Source organism: Pseudophryne corroboree, chromosome 3, assembly GCF_028390025.1.
Source record: "Pseudophryne corroboree isolate aPseCor3 chromosome 3, aPseCor3.hap2, whole genome shotgun sequence".
In the NCBI taxonomy this organism is placed as follows: domain Eukaryota; kingdom Metazoa; phylum Chordata; class Amphibia; order Anura; family Myobatrachidae; genus Pseudophryne; species Pseudophryne corroboree.
Genome location: NC_086446.1, coordinates 31,854,343 through 31,878,176, shown reverse-complemented (window position 1 = coordinate 31,878,176; position 23,834 = coordinate 31,854,343). Strand labels below are relative to the sequence as shown.

General features: G+C 47.4%; 1 protein-coding gene across 3 annotated transcripts in view; it reads left to right on the top strand.

Moving 5' to 3' along the window:
* Nucleotides 1–23,834, top strand: part of LOC135054611 (oocyte zinc finger protein XlCOF22-like) — a 133,314-nt gene that overhangs the window by 47,541 nt on the left and 61,939 nt on the right. For all 3 annotated transcript variants that reach the window (XM_063957805.1, XM_063957804.1, XM_063957803.1), the window contains exon 6: nt 13,069–13,549. In XM_063957805.1, the coding sequence (XP_063813875.1) occupies nt 13,069–13,549 (481 nt within the window). The remainder of the gene's footprint in view (nt 1–13,068; nt 13,550–23,834) is intronic.

Genomic DNA, 23,834 nt, shown 5'->3' with positions numbered 1-23,834 from the left:
TGGCTCTGAGTACCAAGGGGCCCACCGACCAATCAGATGGGGGGGGGGCGACCAGGGGGGACATAACAACAAATAACCGTAATGAACCATTTTTGAATCTTATGAACAAAGAGAACATATGTTCAGTTATATGAACACAGTAGAAAAAAAGAACCCGTAAAAAAGTAGAAAATGACATGTAGTAACCCGACAGTGCAGCTGTGAAGAAATGTTCACGAAGGGTCATGTCTCGCAGAGGTTTTTGCCGGGACTGTCAACCACAGGCGTCGAGGCGCCCGTTGCGGGAGGGGTGAGACTGGAGTGCGTTGAAGAACTGGAGCTTCCCGTGGGGAGTCAGGTTTATCAGACTTCGGGGGAGAAAGGTTAAGTCTCAAAAGAAGCCGGTGAGCCTCCTCCTTCGAACGTGCCAGCAGTCTCTTCCCATCGAGTTGCACAATGAGGGCAAAGGGGTAACCCCATCTGTAACGGATTTGGTTGTCCCTGAGGATTTGGGTGTACTCCCGCAGGTCGAAGCGCCTCTTAAGAGTGGTAGGGGATAAGTCCTGAAACACCATTAGCTTGTGCGTGTCAAACAGACACAAGTCTCTATTCCGGGCCGCTGTTAGAATTTTTTCCTTGGTTTTGAAGTAGTGACACCGTAAGACTACGTCTCTTGGAGGGGATGAAGTCGAGGGTTTTTGGCGCAGGGCGCGATGAGCCCTGTCCAGGAGGAACTGCTCACGCGGGACGTCCGGAAGGAGGTCTTGAAAAAATCTGAGGAGGAAATCATCCAATTGTGCTGGTTCCACCGACTCCGGAATGTATTTAATACGTAGGTTGTTACGTCGTGCGTGATTATCTGCGTCTTCCTGTTGGTCTTGGAGCAGGTAAATATCTTCCTGCATAACGTAGACTGAATGTTCCAGTTCCTGCTGGAAGGAAATGACTTCATCAATTTTCTGTTCAGCGTCATTAGTGCGGGCCCCGAGATCAGATATCTCCGCCTTGAGCCCTGAGATGGCTTTATGGATCTCCGAGTGAAAAGCTTGTTTCAGCGATTTCATCTCCGCCAGGATAGAGGAAATGCAATCTTTCATGGAGGGGTCTGGGGCAGATGAGTCTTCCTCAGATTCTGAAACCGGGGCGGGAGGAGGGACGGCCGGTGTTTTAGTGGAACTAGACTTCATCTTAGAAATAAAGGAGGAAATTTCCGCAGAAGACGTATTTTTCTTGGACTTGGACTGGTGTGTGACAGTCCCGGAGCTAAGAGAGGTCATAGGGCATAGCAGAGTAATAGCATAAATAGTTAGTGATCCATCACGAAGCAGGAGTTGAGAATTCACAAGAACAAGACCCCCAGGGTCGCGCCCATAGGCAGTCAGCAGCACATTTCTCTGCTAGATAGTAACATAGGAGACTGGAATATAAGGCAGGCGCAGTTGCAGGCAGAGGCCAGGAGATGGCGCCCTCGGGCTTGTGATATTGTAATACAGAGAAGTCCAGCACAGAAGGGGAATATCAGAAAACTTCAGCAGGTTATATGAAAGTTTAATACAGGGGGGGTGTTAGAGCATATATAGAGCCCCTATGGGGCAAGAAGATGGCACTCTATTTAGCCCAGTTGCACCTTAAGGCAGGGGGGGGGGGGCGGGGGGAAGGCAGACGTCAGCTTCCGTGAGGGTAGTCGAGTGGGGCTCCCCAGCGACCAGGTGAGATCCGCAGGTCGAGGGCCACCCAGCAGACCAGGCAAGGGGAGGGCTGAGGGTCGCAGGAGCCTCCACGCCTAGTGCAGAGGATGATGCCCCCGAGGAGGGTTAGATGACTGCAGGCCTGGGACTGAGGACCAGCCCCAGAGAGAGGTTGATGTAGGTGCTGTGGTGCTGCGGTGCTGTGTCCCCCTCCGGCGTTCAGCACGGAGAGTCCAACAGTGGCCGCCCGCTGGCGTCAAGCGCGGGCAACGGGGGGGGGGAGAGTATGTTGGGGGATCAGCTCACCTCTGGGTGTAGTGGAGGCCGCCGGGTCCCGAATCCGCAGCTCCGTCTCAGGGTCAGAGACCTAAAATGGCCGCCGCCTCCGGAGCACCGGATCCCCGGTGTCTGCGCTCCGGCCAGTTCCCCGTTCCTCCGCCGCCTCCTCTGTCTCGTCAGTATGGGGAAGCGTATGTCAGCTCCCAGGGGGTCTGCGTCAGGGCACTTGAGAGCACTTTAGGGACGGGGCTGAGGCTCCGTACGGCCCGCCGCTGAAGAATCCAAAATTTAGGCCCCGGCTTCTGAGTGGTGGGTAGGCCGCAACCCGCAGGAGCCGGTAAACCGGCTCCCCGATTCCGCAGCACTACCCCACCACTGATGAGTGTTCCCTCCGTCAGGGGGAACAAGTTTGGAGGGGTCTTCCCAGGCAGGGAGTAGGTTTTAAGGGCAAAACTCCTTGATCTCTGAGGAGCTCACAGAATGTGCTGCCTTTCAGTTCAGCCTCCAGGCCACGCCCCTCAACATTTGCTAAGTTTTACAAGTTCGATACTTTGGCCCCTGAGGACCTAAAGTTTGGTCAATCAGTTCTGCAGGAGCCTCCGCGCTCTCCCTCCGGTTCTGGGAGCTTTGGTACATCCCCATAGTACTAACATGGACCCCAGCATCCTCTAGGATGCAATAGAAAATAGGATTTTAATTACCTACCGGTAAACCCTTTTCTCGTAGTCCGTAGAGGATGCTGGGCGCCCGCCCAGCGCTTAGTTATCCTGCAGTGGTTATCTGGTTTACTACGACTTTGTTCTTAGTTAAGTACTGCCTTGTTACTTGGTTTAGTAATGTTTCAGCTGTTGCTGAGTTTCAAGCTAGTTAGCTTGGTTTGCCTTGTTGTGTGAGCTGGTGTGAATCTCACCACTATCTGTGTAAAATCCTTCTCTCGAAGATGTCCGTCTCCTCGAGCACAGTTTCTAGACTGAGTCTGGTAGGAGGGGCATAGAGGGAGGAGCCAGCCCACATTCTCAAACTCTTAAAGTGCCAGTAGCTCCTAGTGAACCCATTTATACCCAATGGTACCAATATTGTCCCCAGTATCCTCTACTGACTACGAGAAAAGGATTTACTGGTAGGTAATTAAAATCCTATTTTCTCCTTCAGTGTCCACAGGATATGCATTGGGTACTAGGTGGTGTCAGAGGAACCGACACCAAATGGTTAAAGCTTTTGAGCTCCCAGAATGCAACAGTCCAGCATCCCTGTTACCCCGCCTCCTGGCTCAGGGAATTATATTTTTTTTGTTTGGTGCGGCAGGAGCTGGACCACTGTGAAAACGGTGTGACTGTTCTCTTTTACAGCCACAAGCTTTATTATTTTATATAGTCTTTTCTCTTTTTTTTTTCTTTAGCTATCTTTCTATGCGTCTTAAACGCATAAAAGAAAGAGTCGCTCCAATAACTCTCCGCCGAGTTGCGACAACAGTTATCTCCGTGTAAACATTGCTGTTTCGGCGGGCGCCAGCTGGATATACTAACAAGTCCATTCTAACGATCCCAGGCTGCGGCTGAAGAACAGGGAGTAGGTAAAGTGTCTTTTTCCGGTTAGCGGTTTAAGATGCATATAGCGCAGCCGTACTGTTTCGGGTGGAGAATACCGGACAGTCACTGATGCTTCTTCCACCTCGGGTGTACCAGCGCTAGGCTGCAGGGTTCAGAGGATCTGGGGAACAGTAGAGGCCGCGATCCCTGGGGATGTTGTCAGCAGTGGGGAGTAAGACACTCCCCTGGTCGTCCCTCCCCCAGTTCCTGACCAGTTTCGTCCCGCCATGAACTGATATTTCCGCTTCCGTCTGAGACGCTTTAACATTACTGTTCAGTCTGAGTCACTGTGCTGCGGTGTTCACTGGTGCGCCTGTATACTCTCAACCGTCTGTTAGCGGCATGGTCGAATACGGAAGCGGGGTTTAAGTCTCCCTGTATCCTGCTCTCCTGAGGCAGGTGATACAGCACTGAGTTCCCACCTACCCTGGCGGTATTGAGTAGTTAAGTGCCTAATGCAAATGAGCGTTTGTAAACATTTACTGCTGTATTATTCGCTGTGCGTCTGCATACGTTTGTTCCCCGGTATAAGGTAATGCAGTGATGTGTTTCCTACCTACTAATATGTATTGTGTAGTTGAAATTATGCTCATTTTGCAAATGTATACTAATGCATTTTATGTGACTGATTGCTAGTGCGATTGCTGACTTTAAAACTTTGGATCTGTCAGTTTTGCTCTCTATTGATTCATACCCTCAATGCCGGTGCAAATCAGGGTGGGATCTGATTGTACTTCACTTTAATATTCATATAAAGTGTGGACTGTCACATTTATGCGTAGTTATACACCGAGGGTGTGATAAAGTGTTGCTATGTCCAAGAAAGGCAAGGGTGAAGGGGCACCTACCTGAGCATCATGTTTGTCCTGCAAAGCGGAGTTAATCTCTCAGGACCTGGTAAAAGATGGGTTATGTGCAAATTGTTATGATTTCCATAAAAGCCTTCTTAACAAACCGGCTACAAACCTGGCACCTGTTCAAACACAGGAACCTCCTTGGGCATCTTTTGCACACACGTTATCCAAGTTTAGCTGAGCGAATGGCGCCAGCTATGTTACCAGGTATTGGGGTACCCATTTAACCCTTACATGCAACATTACGCCTGGATTATGCCACATCCAGTTCAGAATTTAGTTCAGACCTCGGCTGCCGTTCAGCAAAAACAAGCTGACAGGCCCAAGGATTTGAAAACAGATAGACATGGAGCAAGATCTTCACAGTCTACACTTTTTTCAGAATCAGAGGACACTTCAAATGATGACGCTGGTTACTCTCATTCTGAATATGCATCTAGAGATGAGGAGTATCTTACATCAGTAGATATACCTGAGCTAATTAATGCAGTTAAAACCATTCTGTCTTTAGAGGAGGCAGCACAGCCTGTGCTAAAATCTAATGCTACGGTATTTAAATGTCCAAAAATTGTTAAAATAGAATTTCCAAATTCAGATCAGCTGATGAAAATAATGCAAGAGGCATGGGTTACACCTACTAAGAAATGTAAGATTCCTAAGAAATGGGGTTCTTGATATCCTCTTCCTCATGTGGACTGTTTAAAAAGGGAGGTTCCTTCCAAAGTAGATGCACACGTAGTTCAACTAGTGCGCAAATCTACGCTACCACTGCCTTCAGCATAATTAAATGATGTAACTTACAGAAAGATTGATGGTTTTCTTAAAACTGTTTTCTCCTTGACAGGGGAAGTTACTAGTCCAGCTATGGCCACAGCTTAGGTGGCTAAAGCATTGGCAGGCTAGGTCTAAGCATTGGAAGATGATCTTTCCATGGAAACGAAATAACGGTTATCCCATATTGCACATCTAAAGCAGGCAGCTGCTGCTTTTATGGAAGAAGAAGCCCTGGACATGGGTATAGTAGCTTCTCAAGCATCAGCTTCCTCAGTAGCAGCTCGCTGACCTTTCTGGCTGCGTTCTTGGAAGGCAGATTCAGAATCCAAGGAGAGGTACTGGAATCCTTGCCTTTTGTGGGTAATATTCTGTTTGGTACAGAATTAGACAACATTCTTGTGTCTGAAGCAGACTCCAAAACAAAAAAGTGACGTTTCCTTCAGCATAGATAGCTAAATCCAGATTTCTGGCTTTCCGGTCCTTTCGACACAAGGTAAAGCAAACAGCAAACAGTTTGCTTTATAGACAGTCTCAATCAGATAAATCTGGTAATACTAAGACCAAAATGGAAACAGAAGGAAAGAAGACTCTATTTTGGGGGCACTCTTAGAAATCCAAGACAGGGTTATTAATGTCCATAGTACTCATAAAACATAACTTTTATTTATCCATTAAAATATGAAAATATAACAAACATATTATTTAGAACTACACACTGATCTAAAAACTATTGTCCGTACAACACAGCTATGTCTATGTGATGAACATCAAACAATGTAGGTCAATAAATCAGTACCCTCTGTAAATATGCCACCATATATTTTATTGTGAAAAATCACAAATTGTGGCTACACCCAGGATTATTGTGATAAAAGTATATTTCACACTATACCTAACAGTAGGTTAAGTTTTTTTGAGAATTATCGTCTCAGTATACACCGAAAAAAAAAAAAAATATATATATATATATATATATATACACATATATATATATATTTATGTGCTAACAGTATTATTTAGCGAGTTCTACACATTCATTGTCTAGCTCTGAATAATGGTTTTGACTGAAAAGAAATGACAATCAAAAGAAAAACCTGGACCCTAATTACCAAAATAATTATATTTAAACAATGTGTATCCTTATAATATTCCTTTTCCGTAAAAACAATGAATAAGGATTAAGATGAAAGATCAGCAACTCATAACCATTTACTTCTGCTGTCTAACCGTCATGAGTTAGGACAAAATTGTCGACACAGCGGCCGGTAGATGAGAGAGCAGCGGTCTGAGTTTTTAGCTGATTTGAAGAAAGACAGAGGCCGTACTTCTTTCCCCGTTAGGATGTTCACAGTGTCCTGATATCAAGAGACATTGCAGAACACTATGCCATAATTCAGGAATGAGTGTTGACCGAAAGAATATTAAATCACAGTAAATGCTGATTAGTGTATCATTAATTAGGTCTACTGATTAGCATACTCTGCATAAACAATTCTTTTTTTGGTAATATAGAAAATTCATAAACACTATACCATAATATTGCAGCATAAGATACAGCCCTTGGTACACAATTCTGAACTCTTCATCGATCACTAAGGAGAAGCTGCTAAATCACAGTAAATTTTTTGAACTGTTTTAATTAAACCAATTAGAGTAGAACACACCATAATATAGCTAGGTTATAGCTTACAACATTGTTATAGTTTTTAAATTATAATGATTATATTGAATCCAGGTACCAGGCTTTTAAACTATCACAAAAGCTTATTTGTAGAAACTCGTGTTTAGCAAGAATATAGACAATAATTACAGCGGACCAGACCACTCCATAACAGCCGTTTTCCCGTCATGAATTAGGTCTCTAGACCAATACAGCGGACGGTGAGCGAGTGTATAGGGGCGGACCAGGTATCGTCTGTAGGAAGAAAGATAACAGAGGCCGTACTGCTGTCCACGTTAGAGCGGTTGCAGCTCCCTGATATCAGGAGACATTGCAGGGACGCTGCACCGCAATCGTGGATGAGAGCTGGCCGAATTGTTTACCGTATATGTATCTAGGACGAGCGGTCCCAGGTGGAATAGAGGGTATTGCTTGAGCCAGTGGTTAGACAGGTCTTTGCGGCGGAATTGCCGTAATAGGTCTCTGCGGCGGGATTGCCGTGATTGATGACGCGTTTCACCCGTAGGGCTTGCTCACATCACTGCACCGTCTGACAGACGGTGCAGTGATGTGAGCAAGCCCTACGGGTGAAACGCGTCATCAATCACGGCAATCCCGCCGCAGAGACCTATTACGGCAATTCCGCCGCAAAGACCTGTCTAACCACTGGCTCAAGCAATACCCTCTATTCCACCTGGGACCGCTCGTCCTAGATACATATACGGTAAACAATTCGGCCAGCTCTCATCCACGATTGCGGTGCAGCGTCCCTGCAATGTCTCCTGATATCAGGGCGCTGCAACCGCTCTAACGTGGACAGCAGTACGGCCTCTGTTATCTTTCTTCCTACAGACGATACCTGGTCCGCCCCTATACACTCGCTCACCGTCCGCTGTATTGGTCTAGAGACCTAATTCATGACGGGAAAACGGCTGTTATGGAGTGGTCAGGTCCGCTGTAATTATTGTCTATATTCTTGCTAAACACGAGTTTCTACAAATAAGCTTTTGTGATAGTTTAAAAGCCTGGTACCTGGATTCAATATAATCATTATAATTTAAAAACTATAACAATGTTGTAAGCTATAACCTAGCTATATTATGGTGTGTTCTACTCTAATTGGTTTAATTAAAACAGTTCAAAAAATTTACTGTGATTTAGCAGCTTCTCCTTAGTGATCGATGAAGAGTTCAGAATTGTGTACCTTATGCTGCAATATTATGGTATAGTGTTTATGAATTTTCTATATTACCAAAAAAAGAATTGTTTATGCAGAGTATGCTAATCAGTAGACCTAATTAATGATACACTAATCAGCATTTACTGTGATTTAATATTCTTTCGGTCAACACTCATTCCTGAATTATGGCATAGTGTTCTGCAATGTCTCTTGATATCAGGACACTGTGAACATCCTAACGGGGAAAGAAGTACGGCCTCTGTCTTTCTTCAAATCAGCTAAAAACTCAGACCGCTGCTCTCTCATCTACCGGCCGCTGTGTCGACAATTTTGTCCTAACTCATGACGGTTAGACAGCAGAAGTAAATGGTTATGAGTTGCTGATCTTTCATCTTAATCCTTATTCATTGTTTTTACGGAAAAGGAATATTATAAGGATACACATTGTTTAAATATAATTATTTTGGTAATTAGGGTCCAGGTTTTTCTTTTGATTGTCATTTCTTTTCAGTCAAAACCATTATTCAGAGCTAGACAATGAATGTGTAGAACTCGCTAAATAATACTGTTAGCACATAAATATATATATATATGTGTATATATATATATATTTTTTTTTTTTCGGTGTATACTGAGACGATAATTCTCAAAAAAACTTAACCTACTGTTAGGTATAGTGTGAAATATACTTTTATCACAATAATCCTGGGTGTAGCCACAATTTGTGATTTTTCACAATAAAATATATGGTGGCATATTTACAGAGGGTACTGATTTATTGACCTACATTGTTTGATGTTCATCACATAGACATAGCTGTGTTGTACGGACAATAGTTTTTAGATCAGTGTGTAGTTCTAAATAATATGTTTGTTATATTTTCATATTTTAATGGATAAATAAAAGTTATGTTTTATGAGTACTATGGACATTAATAACCCTGTCTTGGATTTCTAAGAGTGCCCCCAAAATAGAGTCTTCTTTCCTTCTGTTTCCATTTTGATTTTCTGACTCTGGGGAGCAACACCAACCTCTGCCTGTGACGGATCTCCACAGCAAATTTTGGTAATTGGTTTTGTAGACCCTTCTTATATACTTTACAACTATATTTATAGGAAGAAAGGGCTTTTTTCTTGTTGCGGATTTTCACAACTGTCTGTTTCTAATACTAAGACCAAACAGACTTGGTCAACCAGACGCCCGGCTTCTAAACCAGAAGATATGCCATTGGTCTGATGGCACAGGCGGTGTCTCACGGTTACGCCGTCTCCTTCAAGAAATGGGCCCCCCCCCCCCTCAAAAATGATTTTGTACCAGCCCATCTCTTGTGGAAATGAAGGTCAAGGCCCTACAAGTTGCAGTTCAGAAGTTGCTACAATCAAGAGTGATAGTACCGTTTCCTTCAGCACAGAGGGGTTGAGGTTTCTATTCCAACCGGTTTCTAGTGCAGAAACCAAATGGGTCCTATTGGCCCATTCTCAATCTCAAAGCTCTGAACAATCATATCTGGGTGCCTCGATTCCATATGGAAACTTTGCGTTCCATTATCCTGGCAATGGAGCCTGGGGATTTTATGGTGTCCCTGGATATTCAGGATGCTTACCTGCATATACTTATAGCACCTTCGCATCAGTGCTATATCTAGTTCGCCATCCTCCAACAATATTACCAGTTTCAGGCGCTGCCCTTTGGACTGGCCACAGTTCCAAGGGTATTTACCAAGATTATGGTGGTGATGACAGCTTATCTTCATCGTCGGTTGATAAGGACTTTCCCATATTTAGATGATTTGCTAATCCTGGCTCAGTCCCAGGAAACTCTGCAATGCCTTCTTCAAGTAACAATAGCCTGTTTACAGGCTCATAAATTGGGCAAAGTCCTCCTTAGTCCCGTCACAATGAATGACGCATCGGGGTGGCTGAATTTGATACCAGTCTTCAGAGAGTCTTTTTACCTCAGGACAAAATATTCATAATTCAGGGATTGCCATACAACCGGAGAGTATCCATCCATGCAGCAATGCGAGTTCTGTGGATCAGTGGTCTCGACATTCGACATGGTAGAATATGCTCAATTCCATTCAAGGCCCCTTCTACATCTGATTCTCTCTGAATGGAACGGACAGCATCAGATGATATAAAAACTCAGACTATAATTCTTCCGCAGGAAGTGTTTCGGTCATTAGCCTGGTGGCTACAGACATCCCATCTGGACAGAGGTCAACCCTTTTGGATCTCAGACTGGGAGGTTCAGACAACGGATGTCAGTCTACAGGGCTGGGGAGCCATGACAGAACATTACTTCTTCCAGGGACATTGGACCAAGGAAGAAAGTTGCCCTGCCAATCAACATTCTGAAACTTCGGGCCATATACATGGCACTCACCCAGGCAAAATAAATACTTTGTGGCAAGCTGATTCATATTCGCTCGGACGATGGGGGTCATTCCGAGTTGATCGCTAGCTGCATTCGTTCGCTGTGCAGCGATGTGGCCAAAAAAACGGCACTTATGCGCATGCGTATGTGGCGCAATGCGCACGCACAACATACTTTTACAACGGCCGATGTAGTTTCACACAGGGTCTAACGAAGCATTTCACTCGCACTGCTGGCCGCAGAGTGATTGACATGAAGTGGGCGTTTCTGGGTGTCAACGGACCGTTTTCAGAGAGTGTTCGAAAAAACGCAGGCGTGCCAGAAAAAAAGCAGGCGTGGCTGGGCGAACGCTGGGCGTGTTCATGACGTCAAAACAGGAACTGAATAGTCTGAAGTGATCGCAAGCGCTGATTAGGTATTGAGCTACTCTAAAACTGCACAAAAAAACCTTGCTGCTGCTCTGCGATCCTTTCGTTCGCACTTCTGCTAAGCTAAGATACACTCCCAGTGGGTGGCGGCATAGCGTTTGCATGGCTGCTAAAAACAGCTACTGAGCGAACAACTCGGAATGACCACCAATGTCACGGCAGTAGCGTACTTCAATCACCAAGGAGGTACTCGCAGCCAAAGGGCAATGAAGGAGGTTAACGTGGGCGGAACTTCATCATTCAGCCGTGTCCGCAGTGTTCATACCGGGAGTCCTAAATTGGGAAGCAGATGTTCGCAGCTGGCATGACATTCATGCAAGTGAATGGGCCTTGCACCCAAAAGTCTTTCAGATTCTGGTAAACAAGTGGGGACAACCGGAAGTGGACCTCATGACCTCTCTTCAGAACAACAAAGTACCGCATAAGGGTCAAGAACAAAGGATCCCGACGCAAACTTCGTCGATGCCCTGTCAGTGGAATGGGATTTCATCTTGCATGTTTTTCCACCAATCTCTCTGTTGCCCAGGGTGATTTGAAAACTCAAACAGGAAAAAGGCGCCGTGATACTAATATCTCCGGAGTGGCCCAGTCTAAATTGGTTCACTGATCTGCAGAGGCTGTCCACGGATACTCCGTTCCTTCTGCCTCAACGTCCAGATCTACTGATCCAAGGTCCCTGTCTCTACATACACCTGGATCGACTGTCTTTGATGGCGTGGCTCTTGAAATTCAAATGGTGCTTAAAGCAAGGAAATCATCCTCGGCTTGCATCTATTACCGGATATGGCATCCGTATTTTCAGTGGTGCGCTGCCAGAAAATATGACCCAAGGTTTTTTAGAGTTTCAAGAATTCTAGTATTTCTTCAAGCAGGAATGGACAAAGGTCTCCGCTTAGCTTCCTTGAAGGTACGTGTCCGCATTATCTGTATGGTTCTAAAAGAAAATTGCTAACCTACAGGATGTACACACTTTTTTCCAAGGAATGCTTCACATTCAGCCTTCTTTTGTTTCCCCTACAGCCCCTTGGGATCTAGAAATAGTCCTCAGGGCGCTTCAAGTTGCTCCATTTGAAACACTGAATCGTGTGGATCGCAAATGGTTGACAGCTAAAGTTATTCTTCTTCTGGCAATTGGTTCAGCTAGAAGAGTATCAGATTTAGGGACGCTGTCGTGTCGCCCCCCATTTCTGTTATGCCATCCAGATAGAGCAGTTCTCCGAACTAAATCTGGATATCTTCCGAAGGTGGTCTCTACGTTCCACCTCAATGAAGAAATAGAAGTTCCAGATTTTCAGGTACCGGTCATCTTTGTGGGAGAGTGGACGTAGTTCGTGCTCTAAAGATCTACGTGGATCGTACCAGTGCCATTAGAAGGACAGACACTCTCTACGTTCTATGCGGTTTTCACAAGAGAGGATGGCCTGCCAATAAGCAAACACTGGCTAGATGGTATCAGATGACTATCACAGAAGCATAGTCTCAAGCTGACCTCCCTATCCCGGATAATGTCTCTGCCCACTCTACCCGTCCAGTAGGTCCTTCATGGGCAGCCTACCGTGGTGCCTCAGCTGAGCAACTCTGAAGGAAGCCACATGGTCATCAATTACCACATTCATTAGACATTAGGATTTGATACCTTTGTCTCTCTGGATGCTGCATTTGGCCGAAGGATTCTCCTGTGCAATCAGAAGCATCCCCTCCCTTAAGTACTGCTTTGGGACATCCCAATGTATATCCTGTGGATACTACTGTGGACCCTGAAGGAGAAATCAGAAGTTATGGTAGACTTACCGTCGATATCTCTGTTTCTCCGAAGTCCACAGAATCCACCTGGAACCCACCCTGACTCAACTGATTTGAGAATCTTTACACTTACTAACCTCTCTCTTCCTTCTGGTACAGAAGTGTGTGTATGTTATTCTCGCCTGAATAGGTCTTCCCTCTCAATAAATCTATTCCTGCCTCGATCTTTGGAACCAACTAGACTCCCCGAGCCAGGAGGCAGGGTTTAAATGGAGGCTGGACCGTTGCATCCTGGGAGCTCAAAAGCTTTATCCGTTTGGTACCCGTTCCTCTGAGGCCATCTATTTCCCAATGTATATCTGGTGAATACTGCGGACTTCGAAGAAACAGAGTTATAGACGATAAGTTTACTATAACTTCTGATTTTTCATCTAATATGGTAATATTCTACTGGCTAATCTCAATTTATGGAACATAAATATTTGAAGTGTTATTTAATTATTTTGTGGGTTATTTAGAGTGAAGATCTGACTGGTGTTAAGGGAGAAGGTATGGAGGGAGAAGAGATGTATATGACTGCTATGAAGATAGATGGAAAATTAGAGCCGAATGTGACTGATAAGTCAGATGATATAGAGGGAGAAGAAGAGACGTATGTGACTGCAATGAAGGCAGAAGATACAGAGGGAGAAGAAGAGACGTATGTGACTGATATGAAGGCAGAAGATATAGAGGGAGAAGAAGAGACGTATGTAACTGATATGAGGGCAGAAGATACAGAGGGAGAAGAAGAGACGTATGTGACTTATATGAAGGCAGAAGATACAGAGGAAGAAGAAGAGACGTATGTGACTGATATGAGGGCAGAAGATACAGAGGGAGAAGAAGAGACATATGTGACTGATATGAGGGCAGAAGATACAGAGGGAGAAGAAGAGACGTATGTGAGGTGGGATCAGCAGTGTAAGGAGGAGGAAATCCCTACAGATATCAGCACAGGTGAGTAATAAATACTTATTACAGAAAAGTAAAATATACTCTTGCACCATGACAACTTAGTGTTCAGTTTAATTTTAACAATTTTGTTATGTGTGTGGAGTTTTGTAAATTCTCCCAGTTTTTGCTTGGATATCCTTCCCCAGTCCATACTGGTGTGTTAATTGGCCACTAACACAATGCACCTGTATTTGTGAAAGGATAGTCCTACATATCTTATATACAGCATTAATATTGGCTAACTATACTAAACAATCCGTAATCCCCATTAGACTTAGCTCTTCACATCATGTCACTGTGTGTTACCAGCCCAGAGATCTGACCAGTCTCCTCCCTACACTCTCTGGTGTATCTCATAAATCAGGAGCCATCAGCCCCTATTATACTACTGCTCTCCCCCTCACATCATGTCACTGTGTGTTACCAGCCCAAAGATCTGACCAGTCTCCTCCCCACACTCTCTGGTGTATCTCATACATCAGGAGCCACCAGCCCCTATTATAGTCCTGCTCTCCCCTTCACATCATGTCACTGTGTGTTACCAGCCCAGAGATCTGACCAGTCTCCTCCCCACACCTTCTGGTGTATCTCATACATCAGGAGACATCAGTACCTATTAGACTCATGCTCTCCCCCTCACATCATGTCACTGTGTGTTACCAGCCCAGAGATCTGACCAGTCTCCTCCCCACACTCTCTGGTGTATCTCATACATCAGGAGCCATCAGCCCCTATTATACTGCTGCTCTCCTCCTCACATCATGTCACTGTGTGTTACCAGCCCAGAGATATGACCAGTCTCCTCCCCACAATCTCTGGTGTATCTCATACATCAGGAGCCATCAGCCCCTATTATACTCCTGCTCTCCCCTCACATCATGTCACTGTGTGTTACCAGCCCAGAGATATGACCAGTCTCCTCCCCACAATCTCTGGTGTATCTCATACATCAGGAGCCATCAGCCCCTATTATACTCCTGCTCTCCCCCTCACATCATGTCACTGTGTGTTACCAGCCCAGAGATCTGACCAGTCTCTTCCCCACACTCTATGGTGTATCTCATACATCAGGAGCCATCAGCCCCTATTATACTACTTCTCTCCCCTCACATTATGTAACTGTGTGTTACCAGCCCAGAGATCTGACCAGTCTCCTCCCCACACTCTCTGGTGTATCTCATACATCAGGAACCATCAGCCCCTATTATACTCCTGCTCTCCCCCTCACATCATGTTACTGTGTGTTACCAGCCCAGAGATCTGACCAGTCTCCCCCCCCCCCCCCTCTCTGGTGTATCTCATACATCAGGAGCCATCAGCCTCTATTATACTCCTGCTCTCCTCCTCACATCATGTCACTGTGTGTTACCAGCCCAGAGATCTGACCAGTCTCCCCCCCCCCCCCCCCCCCCACTCTCTGGTGTATCTCATCATCAGGAGCCATCAGCCCCTATTATATTCCTGCTCTCCTCCTCACATCATGTCTCTGTGTGTTACAGCCCAGAGATCTGACCAGTCTCCTCCCCACACTCTGTGGTGTGTCTCATACATCAGGAGCCATCAGCCCCTATTATATTCCTGCTCTCCTCCTCACATCATGTCACTGTTTGTTACCAGCCCAGAGATCTGACCAGTCCCCCCCCCCCCCCACACTCTCTGGTGTATCTCATACATCAGGAGCCATCAGCCCCTATTATACTCCTGCTCTCCCCTCACATCATGTCACTGTGTGTTACCAGCCCAGAGATATGACCAGTCTCCTCCCCACAATCTCTGGTGTATCTCATAAATCAGGAGCCATCAGCCCCTATTATACTCCTGCTCTCCCCCTCACATCATGTCACTGTGTGTTACCAGCCCAGAGATCTGACCAGTCTTCTCCCCACACTCTCTGGTGTATCTCATACATCAGGAGCCATCAGCCCCTATTATACTCCTGCTCTCCCCTCACATCATGTCACTGTGTGTTACCAGCCCAGAGATTTGACCAGTCTCCTCCCCACACTCTCTGGTGTATCTCATACATCAGGACCATCAGCCCCTATTATACTCCTGCTCTCCCCCTCACATCATGTCACTGTGTGTTACCAGCCCAGAGATCTGACCAGTCTCCTCCCCACACTCTATAGTGTATCTCATACATCAGGAGCCATCAGCCCCTATTATACTACGTCTCTCCCATCACATCATGTCACTGTGTGTTACCAGCCCAGAGATCTGACCAGTCTCCTCCCCACACTCTCTGGTGTATCTCATACATCAGGAACCATCAGCCCCTATTATACTCCTTCTCTCCCCCTCACATCATGTCACTGTGTGTTACCAGCCCAGAGATCTGACCAGTCTCCCCCCCCCCCCCCCCCCCCCCACACTCTCTGGTGTATCTCGTACATCAGGAGCCATCAGCCCCTATTATACTCCTGCTCTCCTCCTCACATCATGTCACTGTGTGTTACCAGCCCAGAGATCTGACCAGTCTCCCCCCCCTACACTCTCTGGTGTATCTCATACATCAGGAGCCATCAGCCCCTATTATACTCCTGCTCTCCCCTCACATCATGTCACTGTGTGTTACCAGCCCAGAGATCTGACCAGTCTCCTCCCCACACTCTATGGTGTATCTCATACATCAGGAGCCATCAGCCCTATTATTACTACTTCTCCTCCCCTCACATTCATGTCACTGTGTTTTACCAGCCCAGAGATCTGACAGTCTCCTCCCCACACTCTCTGGTGTATCTCATACATCAGGAACCATCAGCCCCTATTATACTCCTGCTCTCCCCCTCACATCATGTCACTGTGTGTTTACCAGCCCGAGATCTGACCAGTCTCCTCCCCACACTCTATGGTGTATCTCATACATCAGGAGCCATCAGCCCCTATTATACTCCTGCTCTCCCCTCACATCATGTCACTGTGTGTTACCAGCCCAGAGATATGACCAGTCTCCTCCCCACAATCTCTGGTGTATCTCATACATCAGGAGCCATCAGCCCCTATTATACTCCTGCTCTCCCCTCACATCATGTCACTGTGTGTTACCAGCCCAGAGATCTGACCAGTCTCCTCCCCACACTCTATGGTGTACTCATACATCAGGAGCCATCAGCCCCTATTATACTACTTCTCTCCCCTCACATCATGTCACTGTGTGTTACCAGCCCAGAGATCTGACAGTCTCCTCCCCACACTCTCTGGTGTATCTCATACATTAGGAACCATCAGCCCCTATTATACTCCTACACTCTCCCCCTCACATCATGTCACTGTGTGTTACCAGCCCAGAGATCTGACCAGTCTCCTCCCCACACTCTATGGTGTATCTCATACATCAGGAGCCATCAGCCCCTATTATACTCCTGCTCTCCCCTCACATCATGTCACTGTGTGTTACCAGCCCAGAGTATAACCAGTCTCCTACCCACACTCTCTGGTGTATCTCATACATCAGAAGCCATCAGCCGCTATTATACTCCTGCTCTCCCCCTCACATCATGTCACTGTGTGTTACCAGCCCAGATATCTGACCAGTCTCCTCCCCACACTCTCTGGTGTATTCATATATCAGTAGCCATCAGCCACTATTATACTCCTGCTCTCCCCTTCCCATCATGTCACTGGTGTGTTACCAGCCCAGAGATCTGACCAGTCTCCTCCCCACACTCTCTGGTGTATCTCATACATCAGGAGCCATCCGCCTCTATCATACACCTGCTCTCCCCTCACATCATGTCACTGTGTGTTACCAGCCCAGAGATCTGACCAGTCTCTCCCCCCCCCCCCCCCCTACACTCTCTGGTGTATCTCATACATCAGGAGCCATCAGCCCCTATTATACTCCTGCTCTCCCCTCACATCATGTCACTGTGTGTTACCAGCCCAGAGATCTGACCAGTCTCCTCCCCACACTCTATGGTGTATCTCATACATCAGGAGCCATCAGCCCTATTATACTACTTCTCTCCCCTCACATCATGTCACTGTGTTTTACCAGCCAAGAGATCTGACCAGTCTCCCTCCCCACACTCTCTGGTGTATCTCATACATCAGGAACCATCAGCCCCTATTATACTCCTGCTCTCCCCTCACATCATGTCACTGTGTGTTACCAGCCCAGAGATCTGACCAGTCTCCTCCCCACACTCTATGGTGTATCTCATACATCAGGAGCCATCAGCCCCTATTATTATGCTCCTGCTCTCCCCTCACATCATGTCACTGTGTGTTACCAGCCCAGAGATATGACCAGTCTCCTCCCACAATCTCTGGTGTATCTCATACATCAGGAGCCATCAGCCCCTATTATACTCCTGCTCTCCCCTCACATCATGTCACTGTGTGTTACCAGCCCAGAGATCTGACCAGTCTCCTCCCCACACTCTATGGTGTATCTCATACATCAGGAGCCATCAGCCCTATTATACTACTTCTCTCCCCTCACATCATGTCACTGTGTGTTACCAGCCCAGAGATCTGACCAGTCTTCTCCCCACACTCTCTGGTGTATCTCATACATCAGGAACCATCAGCCCCTATTATACTCCTACTCTCCCCCTCACATCATGTCACTGTGTGTTACCCAGCCCAGAGATCTGACCAGTCTCCTCCCCACACTCTATGGTGTATCTCATACATCAGGAGCCATCAGCCCCTATTATACTCCTGCTCTCCCCTCACATCATGTCACTGTGTGTTACCAGCCCAGAGATATGACCAGTCTCCTCCCCAAAATCTCTGGTGTATCTCATACATCAGGAGCCATCAGCCCCTATTACACTCCTGCTCTCCCCCTCACATCATGTCACTGTGTGTTACCAGCCCAGAGATATGACCAGTCTCCTACCCACACTCTCTGTGTATCTCATACATCAGAAGCCATCAGCCGCTATTATACTCCTGCTCTCCCCCTCACATCATGTCACTGTGTGTTACCAGCCCCAGAGATCTGACCAGTCTTCTCCCCACACTCTCTGGTGTATCTCATACATCAGGAGCCATCAGCCTCTATTATACTCCTGCTCTCCCCTCACATCATGTCACTGTGTGTTACCAAGCCAGAGATCTGACCAGTCTCCTCCCCACACTCTATAGTGTATCTCATACATCAGGAGCCATCAGCCCCTATTATACTACGTCTCTCCCCTCACATCATGTCACTGTGTGTTACCAGCCCAGAGATCTGACCAGTCTCCTCCCCACACTCTCTGGTGTATCTCATACATCAGGAACCATCAGCCCCTATTATACTCCTGCTCTCCCCCTCACATCATGTCACCAGCCCAGAGATCTGACCATTCTCCCCCCCCCCCCCCCCCCACACACACTCTCTGGTGTATCTCGTACATCAGGAGCCATCAGCCCCTATTATACTCCTGCTCTCCTCCTCACATCATGTCACTGTGTGTCACCAGCCCAGAGATCTGACCAGTCTCCCCCCCCCCCTACACTCTCTGGTGTATCTCATACATCAGGAGCCATCAGCCCCTATTATACTCCTGCTCTCCCCTCACATCATGTCACTGTGTGTTACCAGCCCAGAGATATGACCAGTCTCCTCCCCACACTCTATGGTGTATCTCATACATCAGGAGCCATCAGCCCCTATTATACTACTTCTCTCCCCTCACATCATGTCACTGTGTGTTACCAGCCCAGAGATCTGACCAGTCTCCTCCCCACACTTTCTGGTGTATCTCATACATCAGGAACCATCAGCCCCTATTATACTCCTGCTCTCCCCTCACATCATGTCACTGTGTGTTACCAGCCCAGAGATCTGACCAGTCTCCTCCCCACACTCTATGGTGCATCTCATACATCAGGAGCATCAGCCCCTATTATACTCCTGCTCTCCCCTCACATCATGTCACTGTGTGTTACCAGCCCAGAGATATGACCAGTCTCCTCCCCACAATCTCTGGTGTATCTCATACATCAGGAGCCATCAGCCCCTATTACACTCCTGCTCTCCCCCTCAGATCATGTCACTGTGTGTTACCAGCCCAGAGATCTGACCAGTCTCCTACCCACACTCTCTGGTGTATCTCATACATCAGAAGCCATCAGCCGCTATTATACTCCTGCTCTCCCCCTCACATCATGTCACTGTGTGTTACCAGCCCAGATATCTGACCAGTCTCCTCCCCACACTCTCTGGTGTATCTCATACTTCAGGAGCCATCAGCCACTATTATACTCCTGCTCTCCCCTTCACATCATGTCACTGTGTGTTACCAGCCCAGAGATCTGACCAGTCTCCTCCCCACACTCTATGGTGTATCTCATACATCAGGGAGCCATCAGCCCCTATTATACTCCTGCTCTCCCCTCACATCATGTCACTGTGTGTTACCAGCCCAGAGATATGACCAGTCTCCTACCCACAATCTCTGGTGTATCTCATACATCAGGAGCCATCAGCCCCTATTACACTCCTGCTCTCCCCCTCACATCATGTCACTGTGTGTTACCAGCCCAGAGATATAACAGTCTCCTACCCACACTCTCTGGTGTATCTCATACATCAGAAGCCATCAGCCGCTATTATACTCCTGCTCTCCCCCTCACATCATGTCACTGTGTGTTACCAGCCCAGATATCTGACCAGTCTCCTCCCCACACTCTCTGGTGTATCTCATATATCAGTAGCCATCAGCCACTATTATACTCCTGCTCTCCCCTTCACAACATGTCACTGTGTGTTACCAGCCCAGAGATCTGACCAGTCTCCTCCCCACACTCTCTGGTGTATCTCATACATCAGGAGCCATCCGCCTCTATCATACTCCTGCTCTCCCCTCACATCATGTCACTGTGTGTTACCAGCCCAGAGATCTGACAGTCTCCCCCCCCTACACTCTCTGGTGTATCTCATACATCAGGAGCCATCAGCCCCTATTATACTCCTGCTCTCCCCTCACATCATGTCACTGTGTGTTACCAGCCCAGAGATCTGACCAGTCTCCTCCCCACACTCTATGGTGTATCTCATACATCAGGAGCCATCAGCCCCTATTATACTACTTCTCTCCCCTCACATCATGTCACTGTGTTTTACCAGCCCAGAGATCTGACAGTCTCCTCCCCACACTCTCTGGTGTATCTCATACATCAGGAACCCATCAGCCCCTATTATACTCCTGCTCTCCCCCTCACATCATGTCACTGTGTGTTACCAGCCCAGAGATCTGACCAGTCTCCTCCCCACACTCTATGGTGTATCTCATACATCAGGAGCCATCAGCCCCTATTACACTCCTGCTCTCCCCCTCACATCATGTCACTGTGTGTTACCAGCCCAGAGATCTGACCAGTTTCCTCCCCACACTCTATGGTGCATCTCATACATCAGGAGCCATCAGCCCCTATTATACTCCTGCTCTCCCCTCACATCATGTCACTGTGTGTTACCAGCCCAGAATATGACCAGTCTCCTCCCCACAATCTCTGGTGTATCTCATACATCAGGAGCCATCAGCCCCTATTACACTCCTGCTCTCTCCCCCTCAGATCATGTCACTGTGTGTTACCAGCCCAGAGATCTGACCAGTCTCCTACCCACACTCTCTGGTGTATCTCATACATCAGAAGCCATCAGCCGCTATTATACTCCTGCTCTCCCCTCACATCATGTCACTGTGTGTTACCAGCCCAGAGATCTGACCAGTCTCCTCCCCACACTCTCTGGTGTATCTCATACATCAGGAGCCATCAGCCACTATTATACTCCTGCTCTCCCCTTCACATCATGTCACTGTGTGTTACCAGCCCAGAGATCTGACCAGTCTCCTCCCCACACTCTATGGTGCATCTCATACATCAGGAGCCATCAGCCCCTATTATACTCCTGCTCTCCCCTCACATCATGTCACTGTGTGTTACCAGCCCAGAGATATGACCAGTCTCCTCCCCACAATCTCTGGTGTATCTCATACATCAGGAGCCATCAGCCCCTATTACACTCCTGCTCTCCCCCTCAGATCATGTCACTGTGTGTTACCAGCCCAGAGATCTGACCAGTCTCCTACCCACACTCTCTGGTGTATCTCATACATCAGAAGCCATCAGCCGCTATTATACTCCTGCTCTCCCCCTCACATCATGTCACTGTGTGTTACCAGCCAGATATCTGACCAGTCTCCTCCCCACACTCTCTGGTGTATCTCATACATCAGGAGCCATCAGCCACTATTATACTCCTGCTCTCCCCTTCACATCATGTCACTGTGTGTTACCAGCCCAGAGATCTGACAGTCTCCTCCCCACACTCTATGGTGTATCTCATACATCAGGAGCCATCAGCCCCTATTATACTCCTGCTCTCCCCTCACATCATGTCACTGTGTGTTACCAGCCCAGAGATATGACCAGTCTCCTACCCACAATCTCTGGTGTATCTCATACATCAGGAGCCATCAGCCCCTATTACACTCCTGCTCTCCCCCTCACATCATGTCACTGTGTGTTACCAGCCCAGAGATATAACCAGTCTCCTACCCACACTCTCTGGTGTATCTCATACATCAGAAGCCATCAGCCGCTATTATACTCCTGCTCTCCCCCTCACATCATGTCACTGTGTTGTTACCAGCCCAGATAATCTGACCAGTCTCCTCCCCACACTCTCTGGTGTATCTCATATATCAGTAGCCATCAGCCACTATTATACTCCTGCTCTCCCCCTTCACATCATGTCACTGTGTGTTACCAGCCCAGAGATCTGACCAGTCCTCCTCCCCACACTCTCTGGGTGTATCTCATACATCAGGAGCCATCCGCCTCTATCATACTCCTACTCTCCCCTCACATCATGTCACTGTGTGTTACCAGCCCAGAGATCTGACCAGGTCTCCCCCCCCTACACTCTCTGGTGTATCTCATACATCAGGAGCCATCAGCCCCTATTATACTCCTGCTCTCCCCTCACATCATGTCACTGTGTGTTACCAGCCCAGAGATCTGACCAGTCTCCTCCCCACACTCTATGGTGTATCTCATACATCAGGAGCCATCAGCCCCTATTATACTACTTCTCTCCCCTCACATCATGTCACTGTGTTTTACCAGCCCAGAGATCTGACCAGTCTCCTCCCCACACTCTCTGGTGTATCTCATACATCAGGAACCATCAGCCCCTATTATACTCCTGCTCTCCCCCTCACATCATGTCACTGTGTGTTACCAGCCCAGAGATCTGACCAGTCTCCTCCCCACACTCTATGGTGTATCTCATACATCAGGAGCCATCAGCCCTATTACACTCCTGCTCTCCCCCTCACATCATGTCACTGTGTGTTACCAGCCCAGAGATCTGACCAGTTTCCTCCCCACACTCTATGGTGCATCTCATACATCAGAGCCATCAGCCCCTATTATACTCCTGCTCTCCCCTCACATCATGTCACTGTGTGTTACCAGCCCAGAGATATGACCAGTCTCCTCCCCACAATCTCTGGTGTATCTCATACATCAGGAGCCATCAGCCCCTATTACACTCCTGCTCTCACCCTCAGATCATGTCACTGTGTGTTACCAGCCCAGAGATCTGACCAGTCTCCTACCCACACTCTATGGTGTATCTCATACATCAGAAGCCATCAGCCGCTATTATACTCCTGCTCTCCCCCTCACATCATGTCACTGTGTGTTACCAGCCCAGAGATCTGACCAGTCTCCTCCCCACACTCTCTGTGTATCTCATACATCAGGAGCCATCAGCCACTATTATACTCCTGCTCTCCCCTTCACATCATGTCACTGTGTGTTACCAGCCCAGAGATCTGACCAGTCTCTCCCCCCCCCCCCCCCCCCCCCCCCCCCTACACTCTCTGGTTTATCTCATACATCAGGAGCCATCAGCCCCTATTATACTCCTGCTCTCCCCTCACATCATGTCACTGTGTGTTACCAGCCCAGAGATCTGACCAGTCTCCTCCCCACACTCTATGGTGTATCTCATACATCAGGAGCCATCAGCCCTATTATACTACTTCTCTCCCCTCACATCATGTCACTGTGTTTTACCAGCCCAGAGATCTGACCAGTCTCCTCCCCACACTCTCCTGGTGTATCTCATACATCAGGAACCATCCAGCCCCTATTATACTCCTGCTCTCCCCCCTCACATCATGTCACTGCTGTGTTACCAGCCCAGAGATCTGACCAGTCTCCTCCCCACACTCTATGGTGTATCTCATACATCAGGAGCCATCAGCCCCTATTATACTCCTGCTCTCCCCTCACATCATGTCACTGTGTGTTACCAGCCCAGAGATATGACCAGTCT